We start from the raw sequence: 21,582 nt of genomic DNA, 5'->3' as shown, positions 1-21,582 counted from the left end.
GTCTGCCACACAAAATTTCTTCAAGAAGTTTTAATAACCTGACTATAATTATTTTCTGTTTTGAAATTATAAAATAAAACCGTTGAATAAATGCAAATAAAAAAAACCGGACAAGTGCGAGACGGACTCGCCCACCGAGGGTTCCGTACTTTTTAGTATTTGTTGTTATAGCAGCAGCAGAAATACTCCTCTGTGAAAATTTCAACTGTCTAGTAGCTATCACGGTTCATCACTGTTCAGGAGACAGACGAACAGACAAACGGACAGAGGGACAGTGGAGTCTTAGTAATAGGGTCCCATTTTTACCCTTTGGATACGGAACCTTAAAAATGAATGAAATGTCTAAAGAATAAATTTCAAAGTAATTTAAAATAGCCTACGCTTCTGCAGTTTCATTAATATGGCTTAGCTATTGCGGTTACATTTGTTTTCCGTTAATCGGCTTCCGTAATAAAGCTGCAAACATAAATATTCCCATTACTACCGCTAGTATAGTCAACATCAAAAATATGTATACTTATTTCGCCTTATTGCCATGAAATAAGGTGCAAAATTGTGAACATGTTACTGATGTCGAGCCTGCCCGTCGTCGGATCGCGTTTGTCGCAAGCCAGAATCCCTGTAATGTGCAGCGTGTATTACATTATTATACATTGCATTTTAAGTGCAGATTCTCGCCTCACGGTAAGCTCCTTACATTGCTATGCATCCCTTTAAATATCAACCGTTTTATGAAAGCTGTTTCCGCGTAACATCTACAATACAATAAAAGTATTACGTACTCTTCTTCCGAGTATCTTTGATTGAACGCATGCCGCTACCGAGTATTGTCGGAATTCGTTCAGCGCATCATCTAGATTCTAGGACTATTTTGTAAATACGTATAGGTACCCTTTGTAGTTCCCATATATAAATCATGAATTAGTCCTGTTATTAGTAGTCTGTGTTTGCCTGCGTCACCACATATTTGCGCCATTGCTGTATGCCTCGTTTGCCGTCTATATCCAAAAGCAATGTATCAAACACCCAAATAACTTGACCCATTTGTCGAACCTTTGTCGTCTAATTATTGTTAGATTCAAGCGCCCAGCCGGGTCAGCTTAAAGTGGTTGTTCGAAGTGTACTTGCGAGTTTAGAAGCATGTTTTATTCATGCCACGATGCTCGAATGCTGCGAATAACCGCCTAATTGTAGGTAGGTGGTGAGATTTGGGTTGTGCGATCAGTGTTACCAACTTAGCACATAAGGTGCTAAATTTGGCACATTTCTGCTTAGCACATTTATTTGTAAATTTAGAAACTGCCTTGGAACGCACAGACAAAAGTGCTTCCATGGCTGAAAGTCAATATCATAACAACCAAAACCGTAGGTAAACATCTTGAACTGTAACCATGCAATGTGACTATTGACTTCTCTTTATTATAATTTAGAATAATTTTCCTGATGGTCATTGTTTAAATCACAATGGGCAACACTGGCCGTTCCAGCGAATGTGCCACTTTACTTGTTATCCTAATACCGTTCGGAGCACAAACGGGGTAACGTCGAACGGGGCGAATGATAAATTGATTGATCACACCGAACCGTCAACTGAAATTGAATGAGCAACAGCTGCGCTTATCCTAGTTTTTCTATTACATTTTAACAAGTTTTTTGTCCTCCATACAAAAGGTAATCTCTACTTAATTAAATTTCACTATGGCACTCCTCAAAGTGACAATTCATTCCTTAATCTCTTGTCTGTGTGATAAGAATCCTGACCGAATTGTTAGTCATCTTTTTCCAATTTTGTGAGGACGATTAATCTGCTCTATACAGAACAACCGACGATTGAATCCACGATATTTCACCACCACATGTGAAACGAAGTCTTTACCAAACATTTGGACGTACAGGCTAGGTACCTAGACTGTAAAATTAACAAAGTTTTGGCTTCAATTCAGATGGGAACGTTAATAGTGCATCCTTTTGAATAAACTTTTGGGAAGCTCGGTTTGTTTTCCATACGGATACCATGGAACATTTTAATTATACTGAACACGGGGAAATTGCACGGCTGCATTTATTTGGGCGTGTACTCGTACATATTCCCACTCAAAATTTATGGTAATATATTTGTGTACGCATAAATTTACCCCATCTTTAGAGTGCAGAAGAGAATAACACCGGTGTGTAGCTATTATGTAACGGCGTTTGTGTAGGGTTAGCAGCCGAATAATTCTGGATTTATGATTGTTTCTACGGACCTTCTATATGTATATGCACATAAGATGGTTTAATGGAAAACCGAAAAAAATATCAGGTTTTTCTTTATATGTCATAATTGTTCAGGCATAGAGATCAGTTGCATCCCTACGTTATCAATATAGGTACAGTCGAAAGTTTTAATTTATGACCCATTTTGTCACAGTGACAATAGTATGACGTCTACTTTCATATTGATTATGTCACTGTGACGAGGTACGAAATGGGTTATAAATTAATACGTTCGACCGTAAATACAAACTTGTACGAGTACATTATATCCACCCCACGTACAAATTTGATTCTTCTTCCTAAATTCGGAATGCAAAAATGTGGTATTCACATCCGTTACTTAAAACATATGATCTCGGTATTTTTAAAACAAGAGTGACAATGGTCAGCGGTCGGCAACCTTTTAGCAGCCAAGGGCCAATAGTAGTTAACGGAGGTGACGCGGGCCGTACTTTGTTAATATTTATGACTTTATTTTATAAGTAAAACTTATACTATTTTATAAGTTAATCTTAAATGTAACTAACAACCATGGATTTATATCCGAAATAAAATGATTTTTATTTATTTATTTATTTTTTATTTATGAGACATTGTCGTTTGTCACTATTACATACAAAATAGCCAAGGCGCCTCTCGGGCCGCAAGTGACAGTTTCGCGAGCCGTATGCGGCCCGCGGGCCGTTGGTTGCCGACCGCTGGTCTAGAGAGTTAAATTTTTAGGCTTTACATTACTTTTTATCAGGATATTTTAGCAGTCCCAACTCGAGGTATGATCGAGATAAGTTGTCCGTTCCTTCTAATTAAAATGTGAATTTTAGTATCAATCCAGGAATTTCTCAGGAATTTCGACATTGGAATCTAGCAACCCTATTTCCTGCCGGTGCCGATAAACCGAGCGGCATTACTAGCGAGTCTAGCGAGCTAGGTTTTAGCCTAGCCTAGGTTTTAGTCCGAGATGCGACAGCGCCGTACTTTATCCGCAACAGCTGTTCGTTCGACGCGAAAAATACTGCTCCATTTAATCAAACCAATGTTTCTTTTACTTCTAAAAAATGTTGTTGTTATTAGATTTTTTTTGATAATTTGAACGTGGCTTATTGCATTTTATTTACGTTTTCCCAGAAATAAACTTTTAGGGGCCCACAGATTACCAGTTCGCCGGACGATATCAGCCTGTCAGTTGTTCGGAACTGTCACTTTTTGCGTTTAACTGACAGGCTGATATCGTCCGGCGAACTGGTAATCTGTGGGCCCCATTAGAGGAGTAGTTCATTTGACCATTAGGTACATAAAAATGCAATCGTCGCTAGTTGTTTTGTATGTTTTCCCCTTTGTAATTATTAGACTCCAATCAAAAATGGTATCCTGGTAAAATAAACAATATTATTACTTTTTTACTAATCTACCACATAACTCTGGTTTCCTTGCCATACCTAATCGTTAAACCAACATTTTAATACCTTAATTGATATTTACACGCGATATGTACTCGTTATTAGGCCGTAAATATTTCCTTTCCCTTGTTCCGATGCGGCTAATGGAATTATCCCAATGATAGCTTCAAATTAATTCCAGTGGTAGACCTTTTAAATTCTGTCCCTGCGGGTCGGGCCGTGCGAGGGCATTTCGGCCTTGTATTCTTAATGCTTATTTGTGTTACTCTATTTCTCGGCCAGTATAAAACTGTCTCGAATCCGATTTTTCATACTACGCTGACGTAATAACATTTTAACACGCGCCATAGGAAGTGACAGACACTGTCATTTTCGCATTGTCAGACAAGTGTGACCATCATATCCGTACATAAGGATTTTTAGTTTTAATGCGGATTAGCTCGGAAGGCGGCCAACCTAAAATGAGACGGCTGGTCACGTCTGCCGAATGAGTTGTGGGGCAAAATCGCTACAGAGTGGGAGTTCGAAAACTCAAATCTGGGGTCTGGCTGACCCCGCCGGCGATGGCGGGATGAACTGGATTCCATCTTGAAGGAGTGGCCAGACGCAGCACTGGACAGAGATCTGTGGAGAAATTGGGAGGAGGCCTTTGCCCAGCTAAGTGACACGACAGGCTCCAAATAATAAAAATGCCGAATCTGGTTCGACTGAGCCTTCGACTCGCACTTGATTGTACAGTTGGAATGACACTCCTGAACATATTTACATAAATATTGTTCTTGTATTTTTAAGGCCCTTGTGTAACCTTAATTTTACCGAGTAAATAAAAGTCTTATAGGTACATTAAATTTGCACCGCTTAATTAAATTAGTTTTTCATTTGAATCATTTATTTACGATGTTATTATGAGGCGTTTGCAGTGATCATTGTTTGTTTTGCTTTTGAAGTGTCATTCTTTTAATGATAAGGAAAACTTAAATATAATTGCACACTGACAATAACAAGCGCTTTTTCAAATTCTTTGGCTTACGATAATAGCGGCCCCGACTTCTTTAGTTTCACCCGGAATAAGTAAAATAATTCGACTGCTAATACAATTTATTAGTCCTAACTGTATTTTCTTTTCTATTTGATTTATAGTACAGTACCTTTGGAAAAATATTTGGTTAACTTTTAATCTATGGGTTAATTTAAACACATATTATAACAAAATATATAGCAGAGTTTAATAGCACAAGAAAACGAGAATAGAAAGTCAACAACCACGTCTACAAGTTTCTATAGGTACCTATGTACCTACACCTAGGTATCGCGATCAGAGTTGAGGTCATACACGAACACATACATACATAACTTGTCAGGTATGTTAAAATTAGTGTTATTAATAGGGGATGTTAAAATTAGTGTTATTGATAGGGGATGTTAAAATTAGTGTTATTTTCGTAGCGATAGCAATTAAAACAGACAACTTCATAATTGACCAAAAGCAAAAGCTTTTTGTGTGTATTTTATTTATTTAAACTTTATTGTACAAAAGAAAAACTTAGTGTATAAAAGGCGAACTTAACGTCATGAGGCATCTACTAATCAACCTTACGGCACATCAGAAATAAATGTAGGCGAATAATTGTATTGTTGATTATGGGGCGGGGTAAGATTGTACATATTTATATAGTGCACTTCAATCAAATTCACTTATTTTTGCAATTAGTATTCCTATATCTATTTTAATTGAAAAGTTTTCTTTACAAATTGAAATGACTGAATGAACGAACTGTATGTAACAAAAGTGAATTGGATTCTAGAACGATATCTTGCGCGTTGCTTTGCTTGCGGCATAACCATAAAGAGCTGGAATCTGCACTGCGGTGCTGTGAGCAATATCTTCATGTGTTTTACGGCTATATTACTTATTCTGCTTTAATATAAGCACCCAAATGTGTTTGAAATTTGAATAGTTTGAAAGTGCTACATTAAAATTAAAAGTTGTTAACGTACGGTCGGTCGTACGTATTAGTAAGTGCCTACTAGTAGTAGTAATAGCACGGTATATAGGCTGGACGCCGAACGCCGAAAGTTACTCGGAGACACAACGACTTGCAATAAACAACTAGCTCTAACTACTCTATCTATCTTTAACTTCAACCACGTCTTGAATTCATATAGGTACACTCATAAATCGTGAATATATCCATGAAACTGTCGATACCTACATATAACCTTGATCATACAATATTTCCCGGACTTTCATCTCTACCGTTAACTAGAATAAGTATGATATATATGAAACTATTCAAGCGAAAACCGACGCAAAAAATGTTCAAAGGTTGAGCTCTAGCCCACAGTATAGGGACATTGAAAGTAACCTATCTTCGGGCGTTTGTTTCTGGCAGCGTCACGTTCGACGAAATCTAGGAAACAACGCCTGGCGGCCTAGCCAAGGTGACAATCGCTTGCGCTTCGCCATCGAATCGCTTTGTGTCTCTCTATCACTCTTCTATATTAGTGTGACAGTGAAAGCGATTGGCATGTTGTGTACGTAGCCTGTTCAATCCTACTAATCCAGACAACCAGTGTCCTCATAGCATATACCGTTATTTGTACATGAATTACCGTGAAGCCGGGTTACATTGGCCGTGGAGATTAACTTTGCCCATTTTGTTAATTCGGTACTGTTTTATATTTGCACTGAATATGGCACATCGTCATCTGGTTGGTTTTAGCTATTCGATTACGTTTTTATTTATATTTTTTATTAGACCCTACTATGTATTATGTGTTTTTCTTGTGGGCCTAAGTTACCCTCTGTCGGGTTAAAGTAACCCGACTTTAGTACGCGAGAGTCGCGACCCACGTATGTCATCATCACGTATGTCGTAATGTGATCTTTGAGCTGGATCAAAGCTGCCGCAAATCGTGCTCAATGGCGTGCAATAGTCTAGGCCTATGTCCAGCAGTGGACGAGAGTAGGCTGATGATGATGATGATGATGAGACACGTATGTATATTTTGTTTGAAGATGAACTACTCTAAATAAATCTACTCTGCCTGGACGTTGGATAAATTTCCAAATAAAAATTCATAAATATTTCTGATATATTCACGGTCAGGCGTTTCATACTTTCCCCGCGTGGCTTATCTGGATTATCCGGGGATTTCCCTCGGATTCTTTTAACTTGTTCGCGTTGCGTTCACTTATTGCGTTTATCTGGCGCGTGATTTGCCGCTGCTTAGGGTCACCAGGCGTCAGGATTTTTCCTCTTTTCCACCATATGACAGATCATTTTGATATACGGAAGCGGTCATGTAAAATGTTTGTACACGATTTTTGAAAGTTTAGCACACTCATTTATTTGTCTTCAATTATTTTTTTTAATCAAACCCAGCCAAGAGATACTTGAAAGAACTGTCATACACTACGGGCCTCGACGCGAAAGGTATAAAAGTGGCAATTAACGCACATAAAAAATCCATAGAAATCTTATAACGAACATAAAATTTGCCCCGTTTAGTACGTCCACTCCTCCTCTTCTTCTTCTTCCTCGCGTTATCCTAGTAATTTGCCACGGGTCATGGGAGCCTGGGGTCCGCTTGACAACTAATCCCAAGAATTGACGTACTTACAATGCGTTCGTTCGTTGATCGTGAAATGTGTGAATTGACTGACAATTAAATAAAAAACTGATATTTTAGTAGGCATAAGCACACTCAGTAACGTATATATATATATATATATATATATATATATATATATATATATATATATATATATATATATATATATATTACTACTTACAACACAGTTGGACCCAAGACCCAAGGACAATATGCGTAGGCCACAGACCACACACCAACCACCTAGGCGGTTTTCCGTGACGTAGGCATTTAACACGTTGACTGTGCAAGCGTATACTGTTAAAACATCTCTATGTTTTTCGCTTGTTAAAGGGTGATTTTAATGGAACATACAGATTTAAGTGGAATTACATTGAGCCAAGCGTACGTGCCAGGGGGTCATCCATTAATTACGTCACACGAATTTCTAGGTTTTTTTACCCTTCCTTGTCACACTTGGTCACATGTGGCAAACCCCTCCCCCCTGGTGTGACGTCACATTTCTTCAACGAAATCGGCAAATATTTATTTAATATTTTATCAAAATATTTTTGACAAAAGAAATATTAGTCATTTTATAACCCAAAACTGATTAAGAAATAAAATTAAACGAATAAAAACGATTATCGTTTGAAAACCTTGTTATTTAAATGATAATTAGCGTATAAAATAATTTAATTACATTTTCGGTTACTGATGAAGTTAAAGTGACGTCACAAAGTTTATGACTCCCCCCTCCCCCTTGTCACAACATGTCACATTTTCTTGACCCCCTCCCTCCCCCTAAACGTGTGATGTAATTAATGGATGACCCCCAGTCAGCGAATTTGCTAGGACTTTAAATTAAACTGGTTACCCTACGCCGCTCCTGCAAATATGTTTATCGTGGCCCGAATTTTCTCTTTATATTTATGGACCGTTATAATAAAAGCTAGGAATAAAATGCGGTGAGGGAATAACACTTTATTAAATTTTAATATTTCTCGCCTCTTGTGTTCGAACGCGGAGCGGACCAATTACGGAGCATTTTAATTAAGCCTTTTGATAAGGGAGCAAAGAATACTAATAAGTATGTATAGCAGTTACGCCTCTCGAAAAAATACGTTTCCATATCATAATTACGGGACTTTATTTTAAAAATGTAGTGATTATCAACAGTATTAATTGTTCAACGAAATTCAATATTGCTTCTCTTTACAGGTGATCAAAAGTGGGATGCCCGTTGAAGCCTCAAGAACACAGTGCAAAGTTGTGTGAGTTGACCCTGATGTGGTTGTGTGCGTGAGTGATACCAAGTGTCATGTGTCAGTCATGGCGCGCGCTGGCGCTGCTGGCGGTGCTGGGGTGGAGCGGCGCGGTGCGCGAGAGCATGTACCACAACCAGTTCGCGGTGCACGTGCCCGCCGGGGCGCACCACGTGAATGACATCGCCGCGAGGCACGGGTTCCTCAACCACGGACAGGTGAGTGCAAGTGTCATGTGTCTACACTGAGAAAAAAAATCGTTTAAAACAATTGAAATTGCATTAACGTTGAATGCTTTAAACAGTTCCATATGAGCCTATCGAACCAAGCAGTAAATTTTACTGTTTGTACGTTACGTACGAACGAACGTACTCGTACATTAGTTGATATTGTAATAGCAGTTAATTTTAATGAAATAATTTTAATGTGTGTTCGATAGCTCATATTTTTTTCAGTGTAATAGCAGAAACAATGTAATTTATTAGCAGCAACTTGCTTGAACAAAAAAAAAACCGGTCAAGTGCGAGTCGGACTCGCGTTCCAAGGGTTCCGTACATTACCCAATTTTAACAATGTATATTTTTAATGTGGAACGAGCATGAAATGTCTTTAAAAAAACCCGTAGTGGTCGGATCAAAAACTAAGTATTAAATCCAACTCACGCTTGACTGCACATTTCTAATAGGTTTTTCTGTCAGCTATAGGTAAAGAACTATTTTGTGTATTTTTGACAACATTTTAGACACAGTAGTTTCGGAGATAAAGGGGGGGGGGGGAAAGGTCGGACAGACAGACAGACGCACGAGTGATCCTATAAGGGTTCCGTATTTTTCTTTTGAGGTACGGAACCCTAAAAATAAATATTTTAAAGTAAACATATTTACAGTATATTTGCGAGTCTAAATACCGGTGGAAATGCTTTAGCTTGAGGCCCAAATAATATCAATATATGTAGTATATAACAAGGTAAACTAGAGTGCTCATTAGAGAACTGATGTCTACGTAACTACCTAATGTATGTAATAAACTACACTACACGGTAAGTTTGTTAAGAACTCATCGCTAATACTAGATATAAGTAAGCAGATTTCTCATTAAGGCTCTTGCTCACAGATAACAATACAATAGATAAAGCATGTTAAATGATTCGAGTTCATCACTTTAAGGCGCTCGTACGAATAAAGCCTTTTAAGTTTACAATCTGTGTGTAAATAACAGAATATCGACCGGTCTAGTAAATCGTAATAAATCCATTTACTAGTCTCTGATATCAACAAAGTAATTAACGAGCTCAATAGTGTAATGTAATTAACTAGCTTTAAAAAGTGTAGGACTCGTAAGTCGTAACGTCGTACTTAATTCTTATCTTGGTAAGGTAAAATATATCTTTGAATAAAAAATTATTTAAGGCTAGAAATATAATGACCACCAAAAAATATTTTGGTACCCTAAATAAAAAAATCATGCTTACCAAAAAAAAATTACTGAACACCAAAAAAATTACAAAAGTACCACCGTTTTAATTACGACTGCACTTCAAATAGTATTCGAATACCAAATATATTGAATGATCACCAAAAATCATTAATGATCACCAAATCTTGAAGACCAAATTAATGCGATATTTTCACCTAAATAAACCACTATCATTACCAAAATATTTATACATATCACCAAATAAAGTAAAATGATGCCAAAATTACTAGCCCCTCCCGCTCAACCCCCCGTACCCCGCACCGCATACCTACCTAACCTAACCTACTTTTCTAGTAGCATACTAAAATGCTACTAGAAAAGTAGGTAAGGTTAGGCTTGAACTGCTATCAGTTAAGTGGGCTAGGTTAGCACTGCGACCCTTACAGAAACGAAATGCTACTAGAAAAGTGGGTTAGGTTAGGTTTGAACTGCGACCCTTACAGAAAGAAATGCTACTAGAAAACTGGGTTGGGTTAGGTTTGAACTGCGACCCTTACAGAAAAGAAATGCTACTAGAAAAGTGGGTTAGTTTAGGTTTGAACTGCGACCCTTACAGAAAAGAAATGCTATAAAAAAAGTGGGTTAGGTTAGGTTTGAACTGCGACCCATACAGAAACGAAATTCTACTAGAAAAGTGGGTTAGGTTAGGTTAGAAAAAGGTGACGAAGTGGATTAATTAATTTAATAGGATAACGATATATTAAATATTTGCACATTTTAAATGAAAATGTGGTTACAATTTTGGTGGTCATTTACTATTTTTGGGTTTACATTAGTTTACAATGATTATTTTGGAGTCATTTGCTTTAATAGGATAGCAAGATTTAAAAATTTGGTTATAATTTTACATTAAAATGGAGTTCTAATTTTGGTGGTCATTTACTATTTTTGGGTTTATACTATGATTATTTTGGTGGCATTTTATTTAATTGGATAGCAAGATGTAAAAATTTGGTTATCATTTCACATTAAAATGGGGTTTGAAATTTGGTAATCATTTACAATTTTTGGGTTAATAATGATTAGTTTGGTGTCATTTCCTTTAATAGGATAGTAAAATGTAATAAAATTGGTAATCATTTCACATTAAAATGGTGTTATAATTTTGGTGATCATTTATTATTTTAGGGTGGTAAAGTAGATTTTTTTGGTATTAAATTTTACTAAATGTGGTGGTCAGTTAAATAGCAGCCATTATTTAACCCTTCTGTTACCTGAAAGGTTATAATTAAAAAATAAGATATAAATCCAGGGCTTTCCATATTCGGAAAATCATATTAATACAATGCCAATTCCACGAATAACTGGGATTGGATAAACAACGTTTGAAATAAAATATAAATTGGGCATTTTTCAATTCATAGCAGGTCAGGGTCTATTTAAAACAAGACTGCTAGAATAAGTTGTGTTTTTTGATGATAAGTTTTAAGTACAAAATACATAATAGCGCTGCGAGCAAGTTTCGTTTGTGATTCATAAACTACGGTAGGCTTCACTAACGACTCGTCCACCTCACGGCGCAACAGTTTTGTCGCTACGGCTGTGTGGTTTATGATAATTATGATAGTCGGAATCACTGCTCAAGTTATAGTATGAATTATCTCAGGTGATTTTTTCGGGCTCGGACCCTAATCTGTTCAACAAAAGGTATTGTTTCCTTTATGCGGTGTTTACACTACGTACTGCTAATAGCCCCGACATAAGTAACGGGAACAAGCCCGTTTAAAAAGCAAACTTACTATTCTATTTATATGGTTCAAATTCATAAAACAGCCCATATCGGAGATAACACGTTTTGTTATCTCCAAAAACAAGACCACCATGATTGTTCTCTGAACGAGGTGTCCCATGAATTTGAACCTTAATACTATCACGATAGTTGCTTTTTAAACGAAATGGTTGCTTTGGCACGTGCTGTAGAGCGCTCTTAAAAGAAACAAAGGCTTTTGTTTAACGGATTAGCACCCGAACCCGAAAAAATCATCTTAGATAATTTATACTATAAAAATCTACCGGAGGTGATCTGTGCTCTCGCTATAAGCAGCAAACACTTGCGCAGCATATTTGAAGTTGCTAGCGTCAGCGTTTTGCGAGCGATGCTAGTATTTTACACGCTAGACGGCGCTTGTGTGGGCGCGTATAGACCGGGAGACAGTGACACATTTTACTGGGTCATTTGTACCAGTATGGCGGTTCGTCAGGGGTCTAAGTACGTAATGAAAGAAAGAAAAATGATGGTCATAGCGCTGGTACCGGCGGCCCAATCGCGTGGGCGTTAGTCGAACGTGTCGGATAAAATACGAGTGTCGAACGATTTGTTCCACAAAAATCCTCGTATTTTCCGATAGTCCATAAAAAAGAAGTAGGCGGTAGCGTAATGCCATACTACTCCGGTGTGACTTACAGGCCGCCATACTAGTGTTGAGTCGCTCACTCGTGAGGCACCTCATTTGTACCACTCATTTTGTTAATTTGTCGCAGTACTTCATACCGCAAAAATGTCTTACATCACTCCTCTATTCATTTTACTCATTTACTCGCGCGCATCACAAACACCTCTTGCCACACAAATCATTCACACACTTCAAATTTAAAAAAACTCTTATCCTTTCAATTTCACTCGCGACCTTCAAAACTCATACGCTCCTCATAACCTCGCAAGAGAGTCCCTGGATCGCGCGAGGCGCTCGAGGTGCTCGCCCGCTCGCCGACACTCAAAACTCAAATGAAGAAACGAGTAATGGACGTAATGGTCCACACTGTCAACTGCCGAACTACAAACCTTATTGCAACGACAAAAGGTCCACCGAGAAAAGCATTGAGTTTGTACCACTCACCGCCTCTCTGTGACATGAACACCTCAATCCTTTCAAAATGAAACAATGAATTAGAAATACCCAAAGAGGGAGTGAGACAGACACGCGCCGTACTTCAATATCGCCTCGCGTCACCACCGAAAATACGTTAAAAATTAAACACGAAAGACAACAAGCGTAAGCGCTGCAAGCTTTCATACATCTTACGCCTTTTTGATCCTAACTTACGTGTCAAAATGGCGCGAGAAATCAGTCTCAAAACGAATTTCGACGTGTTGCTTCTCTGTCGCACTTGTAAATTCGTACGTAAGTGTGACAGGAAGGCAACATGACGAACTTGGTTCGCGGTACGCCCTCTGTATACCAGGCGGGCATTTACGAAGCTTGCTTAGAAACAGAAATCCCTTAAGTAACTTAAATATTATTGAAATATAATACGGTAGCGTACACAATTTATGATAATTTCAATAAGTTTCAAGTTTATTAAATAAAAAGTAAGTATAATTTTCATAGGTAAAATAAAAATGTAGATGTAAATTATACCGATTTGAATTTGCAATACTTTTTATTAACATTCTTTGTAAACAAACGACTTCGAACTGTCAAGTTATGATTATGACATATTTATATTTATTTTGTTCGTACTTCGTTCACTACCTAGTTAATTTTAGTTCTCTAATACCTAATACCTAGTGATAATTCTTATAATCATAACAAAATATGGACATAGTTTTTGCCAGTAAATATACCCGCGGATCTTCCTTGGTGCCTTTTGCATGAAAAAATGAAGTGTAAATGTAGCCGGTGCGGCAGGCGCGAATGGTGCTTTGTTTATTATCATATTGATGATATTACTGTTAAATTATCTGAGGTGGTAAGTTAGTCACTTCTATATAATAATGACTAGTGAAAATATTGAATTTGTTCTCCTTAGTTTGTTAAAAATGTGGTAGTTTTATGGTTAATAGGTACTTATGAAATATATCACTACATATTATAAAACAAAGTCCCCCGCCGCGTCTGTCTGTTTGTGGGTTTGTTTGTATGTTCGCGATAGACTTAAAAACTACTGGACGGATTTTCATGTGGTTTTCACCTATCAAAAGAGTGATTCTTGAGGAAGGTTTAGGTGTATAATTTGCTAACCCGTGCGAAGCCGGGGCGGGTCGCTAGTGATTATTATACTTAAAATTATATCAAGTAGCAAGGAGGAGGTCTAAACAATCTAACAATAAAAAAGAGCTACATTAGAACAAGTTTCATAAAAGCAGCAAATTAAGTTAGGTACTTTATGTTCTTAGTTTGATTCTAAAATTATCTTTCTCCTAAAAGTTCTATTCTTAACCTCCAGAATTGCACTCCAATTAAATATTACTACTTATTTATTTATAAAGGAAGTGATGAATACATAAATATGTATATACATTAAATATTTTTGTCGCCGTTGGAGTTAATGGAATAGTCGACGCTGAATATATGCTAGTACCTCACCTCATTTGAAGTAAGACATTGTAACACCTCATTTTAGAAAATGAGGTACTCATACAAACTCATTTTAAATTGATGTCCTACCCATCACTACGCCATACTGAGGCGAACACATTAATTAAAAAAAAACCATTCAACCATTTGTGCCAAGCTAATTTTTGCACAGGTGATCATCGTCGAGCAGCCATTCATGGACATCACCATGCCATACTTTTCGGATGGTTCCAAATGGCCGCCATACCGCCGCAAGGGAGTTAATTTTTTTTGTGCTAAACGATTTGTACCATCTTGAATTTTTTTTTCAACACTTTCTCTGTGATCATAAATGGAAATCTCATAATGCCATACCTGTAGGAGGTGGCAAATGTGTACAATTTTTAAGTCACACCGGAGAAGTATGGCATTACGCTACCGCCTACTTCTTTTTTATGGACTATCGGAAAATGCGAGGATTTTTGTGGAACAAATCGTTCGACACTCGTATTTTATCTGACACGTTCGACTAACGCCCACGCGATTGGGCCGCCGGTACCAGCGCTATGACCATCATTTTTCTTTCCTTCATTACGTACTTAGACTCCTGACGAACCGCCATACTGGTACAAATGACCCAGTAAAATGTGTCACTGTCTCCCGGTCTATTAGGCATTATCGGTAATTATTTATTACATGCCTTATTTTTGATTTCACATGCACCTAACATCTTCAGGAGATAAATATATTCTAATCGCAATTAGACCATATTTGGTTAGGTTGTATTGACAATAAATTATGAGAAGATTGAGTAAAATTATGAGAACTAAAATTATTAAAAAAAATCTAATTGTTCAGATATTTAAGATAATTAATAACGTTGAATGACTTCAGTTCCTCACATTTTTGTTTAAAAACAAATTAAGTTTCACCAGTGATTAATGTTCCCAATGCTACTCGGCTGGTCAAGTACCTACTAGCAATTCAGTATAAACAACTAAAATAAATAATAATTTCCATCGCATTTCCTCAAAAGCGCTCATCGTACAAATGTTACCAGTAACAGCGAACACCCTCCAGCGGAGTCCGCGACTGTCTGTCAGCTCCGGCCGTCGAATTAAGTTTTACCCGTGATTAAGAGCGCTATTACATTTCGGCGTTGAGCGAGTTTAGGTATTTTACGCGCTGCGGCAGGCCGTGCGAGCTCAGTACGCCGATCCCTTCTACCACACTCGCACTACAATGATGGATTAAACATTCTTGATCCTTCGCGAAGCATATTGAAATCAACCATAACAACACTAACTGTACTTAACTTTTAAAGTTCTAAAACTGTTATTTGGTAAGTACGAAAATACTAAATGCAGTGCAAATGTACATAGGGGCTGTTCATAAATTACGTCATCTATTTTTGACGATTTTTGACCCCCCCCCCCCCCCCCCCCCACACCCCTCAAATCATCCAAAAATCAAGCTTCGGATGAATCTGTTTCCTCCTACGTCATGTTACCATCATCCGATGTCCAGACCCCCCCCCCCACTCCTCCCATTTGAAACGACGTAATTTATGAATAGCCCCATACTCGTACTTATGAAGGTATATTACTCGAAAGAAATTATAGGTACCTACTCGCTTATTTACATGTTTCGTCATTGCATTTGGTACCTATAGGTTGTAAAGTTTGTATCAACGAGGGTTTAAAAACGAACTGGTACTGAGGATCTGATGATGATTAAGGTGGTCACGGATACCAATCAACCATGTAGTAACATGATTAGGCTCGTTTGATTCGTCTCAACAAGATCTTTGACACTGAAGATACACAGGGTCTGATGATGGAGCTGGAAGGTGGCCACGGGTACCAGTCTATCATGTAACTAAACAACTTCGTGTTTGGGCTCGTTTGATTCGTCTCAACAAGATCTTTGACACAAGACAGTACTCAGGGTCTGATGATGGAGCTGGAAGGTACCATTACCAATCAACCATGCAACTAAACCACATCGTGTTTAGGATCGTTTGATTCGTCTCAACAAGATCTTTGACACTAGGTGATACTCAGAGTCTGATGATGGAGCTGGAAGGTGGTCACCGGTACCAATCAACCATGCAACTAAACCACTTCGTGTTTAGGCTCGTTTTATTCGTTTCAACAAGATCTTGGACACAAGATAGTACTCAGGGTCTGATGTTGGAGCCGGAAGGTGGTCACCGGTACCAATCAACCATGCAACTAAACCATTTCGTGTTTAGGCACGTTTTATTCATCTCAACAAGATCTTTGACACAAGGTAGTACTCAGGGTCTGATGATGGAGCGCGAAGGTGGCGACGGGTACCTGTCTATCATCATCAGCTCCATCATCAGACCCTGAGTAGTATCTTGTGTCAAACATCTTATTGCGACGAATCAAACGAGCCCAAACACGAAGTGGTTCAGTTACATGGTAGACTGGTACCCGTGGCCACAGTCCAGCTCCATCATCAGACCCTGAGTACTAACTTGTGTCAAAGACCTTGTTGCGACGAATCGAACGAAGCCAAACACGAAGTGGTTTAGTTGCATGGTTGATTGGTACCGGTGACCACCTTCCTGATCCATCATCAGACCCTCAGTACTACCTTGTGTCAAAGATCTTGTTGCGACAAATCAAACGAGCCCAAACACGAAGTGGTTCAGTTACATGGTAGACTGGTACCCGTGGCCACAGTCCAGCTCCATCATCAGACCCTGAGTACTAACTTGTGTCAAAGATCTTGTTGCGACGAATCGAACGAAGCCAAACACGAAGTGGTTTAGTTGCATGGTTGATTGGTACCGGTCACCACCTTCCGGATCCATCATCAGACCCTCAGTACTACCTTGTGTCAAAGATCTTGTTGCGACAAATCAAACGAGCCCAAACACGAAGTGGTTCAGTTACATGGTAGACTGGTACCCGTGGCCACCTTCCAGCTCCATCATCAGATCCTGAGTACTATCTTGTGTCCAAGGTCTTGTTGAGACGAATCAAACGAGCCTAAACACGAAGTGGTTTAGTTGCATGGTTGATTGGTACCGGTGACCACCTTCCGGCTCCAACATCAGACCCTGAGTACTATCTTGTGTCAAAGATCTTATAGAAACGAATAAAACGAGCCTAAACACGAAGTGGTTTAGTGGCATGGTTGATTGGTACCGGTGACCACCTGCCGGCTCCATCATCAGACCCTGAATACTATCCTGTGTCAAAGATTTTGTTGAGACGAATCAAACGAGCCTAAACACGAAGTGGTTTAGTTGCATGGTTGATTGGTACCGGTGACCACCTTCCGGCTCCATCATCAGACCCTGAGTATTATCTTGTGCCAAAGATCTTATTGAGACGAATCAAACGAGCCCAAACACGAAGTGGTTTAGTTGCATGGTTGATTGGTACCGGTGACCACCTTCCGGCTCCATCATCAGACCCTGAGTACTATCTTAAGTCAAAGATCTTGTTGAGATGAATAAAACGAGCCTAAACACGAAGTGGTTTAGTTGCATTGTTGATTGGTACCGGTGACCACCTTCCGGCTCCATCATCAGACCCTGAGTACTATCTTGAGTCAAATAAATACATATAGAATGTCAGGTCGTTTCAAATATTTTTAATCCTGTCCGGTAGTTTATTAAACTGTACCATTATAAATTATAATACTATAAAAACAGTGCTAGGATCAAAGTCTCTCGTTGCGGTTTACACGCACACAGTATAGCGTTTTACACGGCGCCCGCTGCACACAATGATAAAAAACCTCGTCGTCGCCGTTGAAAATGTGCGGAGCCGACCGACACACGTCCTGCCTCTACAAGCTCTGCCGCGGCACTGAGCTGGCGCAGCGCGCGTCATCGGTAATATAGAGTAGTTTTCAAAAAATTGCCAAAAAATTATAGTAGAATTTCATAAACACTAATGTATACCAACAGTATAAGCAAACGTTGCAGATTGCTTGAGTATGAAAATGACTTCGATATTAAGTAGATTTTCGTAGGAATTGACACTTGTTTCGGAGAGAAAATCGAGTTCGTTTTACTTTGATTTTCTCTTTCTCAAAGGTATGTAGGAAAAATATAGTTTGATATGCCTAAAGTACAGGGTATTAGTAATACAAAATAGCCAGGTTTACGAGAGTAAAATTCTCAATATTTCCAAATAAGAGCTCGCCATTCAATGCTTCACGGGGTTTTTCGGAAACGACCATCAGAAAAAAAATCATTACTAATTTAATAAGTCCTTTTTCTAATATTTACAACGATATTTATAAAGATAAGAAGACGCTTTTACTGGAACAAGTACTCATTGTTTCTAATAATGAGCGCAAAGTCCTGAATTTCGTCGACTAGTATCATCAATTTTGCATTATTTCGACTTTTCTTGTAAGAGCGCTCTTAAATAATACTACTTCGTCGGCCAACTACTAGTACTATTAAAGCAATATTAATAAAGGATAATTTCCATAGCATTTCCTTAAATGTGCTCATCGTACAAATGTTACCAGTATATTAACAGCGAATACCCTCCAGCGGAATCCGCGTCTGTCTGTCAGCTCCAGCCGCCCAATTAAGTTTTTCCAGTAATTAATGTTCATAATACTACTTCGTCGGCCAACTACTCAACTTTAATAAAGAGTAATTTCCATCGCATTTCCTTAAATGTCCTCATCGTACAAATGTTACCAGTAACAGCGAACACCCTCCGGCGGAGTCCGCGACTGTCTGTCAGCTCCGGCCGTCCAATTAAGTTTTACCAGTGATTAATGTTCCCGATACCTAACTATCTGCGCACAGCTTTACTTCATGTACTCTACATCGACCTACAATGTTATAGCGACGTTTTTTTTCTTTCTCAGCAAATTATGTATTGTAAGGTCGAGTTCACAAACATATTTACATACCAACGTTCCAAAAATATATACACGACCTTATTGTCAGTGTCTTAGAGGCTTGTAAATATATATATTTTTGTAACATTGGTATTACAATGTGAACTCGACTGTACAAAATTTAATCAAAATTATCTATACCAATTCTGTTAACACCACTCTGCTGCACCAAAGATGCTGGAAAATGTACGATCACTGCTTATAAGCCATTATTTTAAAGATTCACCAAAGATCGTATTCCGAGAGCAAAATGAACGAGTTACTATGAGACATATCCAAATCCAAATGAACACCTTCTTAAATTTTTGTGAGAATTCGAAATTTATATTATTATTTAAATTTATATTGCGTCTGTCTGTCTGAGTCCCCCCCCCCCCCTTTTCTCACAAACTACTGGGTCTACAATTTTGAAAAAAATACACAAAATAGTTCTTTAACTATAGATGACAAGAAAACCTATTATAAATGTGCAGTCAAGCGTGAGTCGGACTTAATGTACGGAACCCTTGGAACGCGAGTCCGACTCGCACTTGGCCGGTTTTTAAGGTAAGCGCATTTTCCGGTCTCTTATTGGTGCTTTAAAGCACGCATATTTTTTTCGAGACAAGGAAATTTTTACTGTTAAATATTGTTATTTATTGAGTGGTTTGTAGTAATCTTTAACACGAGTCAAGAATTAAAATCATATTTCCCACCACGTGCTAAACGATGGCATTGTATCCTGACCAAGTGTTCCTTCGGAGAGAAATCCTTTAGTACATATAATATTATGTCATTTATGTCTATTGTATTATCTCTGGGGGCCTCCCGCGAACCGCGTTCGACGTGTTGCTTCTCTTTCGCTCTTGTAAATTCGTACGTAAGCGTGACAGGGAGGCAACACGTCGAACGTTGTTCGCGGTAGGCACTCTGGTTCTACAGACGTGTCTATTTACTCGCTCAACCTGCAATGCCAATTCTATGGCTACAACATAAAATAGCTCAGATTCCTCCCTAGGCGCAAAACAAAGAAAATAATTATGTTCTTTTTGTAAATTACAAAATCTATTGAAGTGAACGACTCGGATTTTTTAAACATTTTACAGATAGCATCGAAATTATCAATAAAAACATCTGAGTTTTTGATAAAAGTCGTCATTAACATATTGTCGATTTTAGTATTGTATGTAGATAATCCATGAGTAGAGATCCAACGGATAGTTGTTTTGCCGGATACCGGATGCCGGATATTTGGCCTGACCATCGGCCGAATATTCGGCCCGCGGAACTATACCTACATTTCGATTTTTCAGGTGCGCATTATGCAGGTTTTGACCTATTTCGTAGTGAACGTTCGCGCGCACTCATTTCTAGGTTCGAAATGAGTGCGCGTGCAAGTGAGTGGAATGTTTAAATTGTTTTAAAATAATAAACGAGTACGATTATAACTAGAGATGCCACGAATATTCGGCAACTATTCGGTATTCGGCCTATTCGGCCACTTTGCCGAATATTCGGTATACGGCCGAATGTTGCCTACTATTCGGCCGAATACCGAATATCTGTTGCACCTACCTAAAGAGAAAAATTACAACAAAAATAACCAAAAACTAGGTATGTATATTATATTTAATATTTAAAATGTATTCTTGGAAAGTAGTTAAATACGAAGGCACGTTTTTGAGAATTTGTTGATTACAAAATATTTTATTTTTATCATGGGTCTGATTTGATTGACTCTAACTACCTACATTCATTAATTCTGTTCAACATAAAAATATATCTTAGCAAACGTTGTGCTTTGTTGGAGAACAGTTTTCATAATAATTGTGACTTAAAATGTTCGCATGTCATGCCGAATATTCGGTCGCCGAATATTCGGTATTCGGCCGAGAGAGGGGCCGAATATTCGGTATTCGGTATTCGGCCAAATTCACTATTCGGGGCATCTCTAATTATAACCGTGACTGTTTCTTACTCCAATTTTGTTTACTCCAAAATCAAGCAATGTTACTATCCGGTATCCGGCCGGATAGACCGGATATAGTAACCGAATATCCGGTGCATCTCTAATCATGAGTAAAAAAAACTTGACCTACACATGTGGCACATGTCACCGAATCTCACACTCTTTTTAATAAACAAAGTAAATGCGATGGATGCGGTTTTTGCAAAAAATCTTTTTGTGCATCTGTGAAATTTATATGATTTTCTCTTTAAAATACAACAAAAGCTCCCCAAATGAAATTACGAACAATACCGCCATTTGCTTGATACAGCCATTAATTCCCTTTGAGAATAATATGGAAGGTATTCGATGAAATATGTTCCGAATGTTCCACGTCGAATTATTTCTACGTGGTGCGTTGTCTATTCCCAATGCTGCACTGAACAGCGAGTCAAACGGTAAGCATTAGTACCATGGTATAATAA

At 38.3% G+C, this 21,582-nt stretch overlaps 1 protein-coding gene across 2 annotated transcripts in view; it reads left to right on the top strand.

Annotated features, from left to right (window-relative positions):
- LOC134798682 (furin-like protease 2) overlaps positions 1-21,582 on the top strand; it is a 371,313-nt gene that overhangs the window by 219,421 nt on the left and 130,310 nt on the right. For both annotated transcript variants that reach the window (XM_063771053.1, XM_063771052.1), the window contains exon 2: positions 8,469-8,730. In XM_063771053.1, the coding sequence (XP_063627123.1) occupies positions 8,569-8,730 (162 nt within the window). In that variant the 5' untranslated portion in view covers positions 8,469-8,568. The remainder of the gene's footprint in view (positions 1-8,468; positions 8,731-21,582) is intronic.

Source organism: Cydia splendana, chromosome 17 (assembly GCF_910591565.1).
Source record: "Cydia splendana chromosome 17, ilCydSple1.2, whole genome shotgun sequence".
In the NCBI taxonomy this organism is placed as follows: Eukaryota; Metazoa; Arthropoda; class Insecta; order Lepidoptera; family Tortricidae; genus Cydia; species Cydia splendana.
The sequence above is the reverse complement of the archived record's forward strand: the minus strand, read 5'-3'. Positions and strand labels throughout refer to the sequence as shown.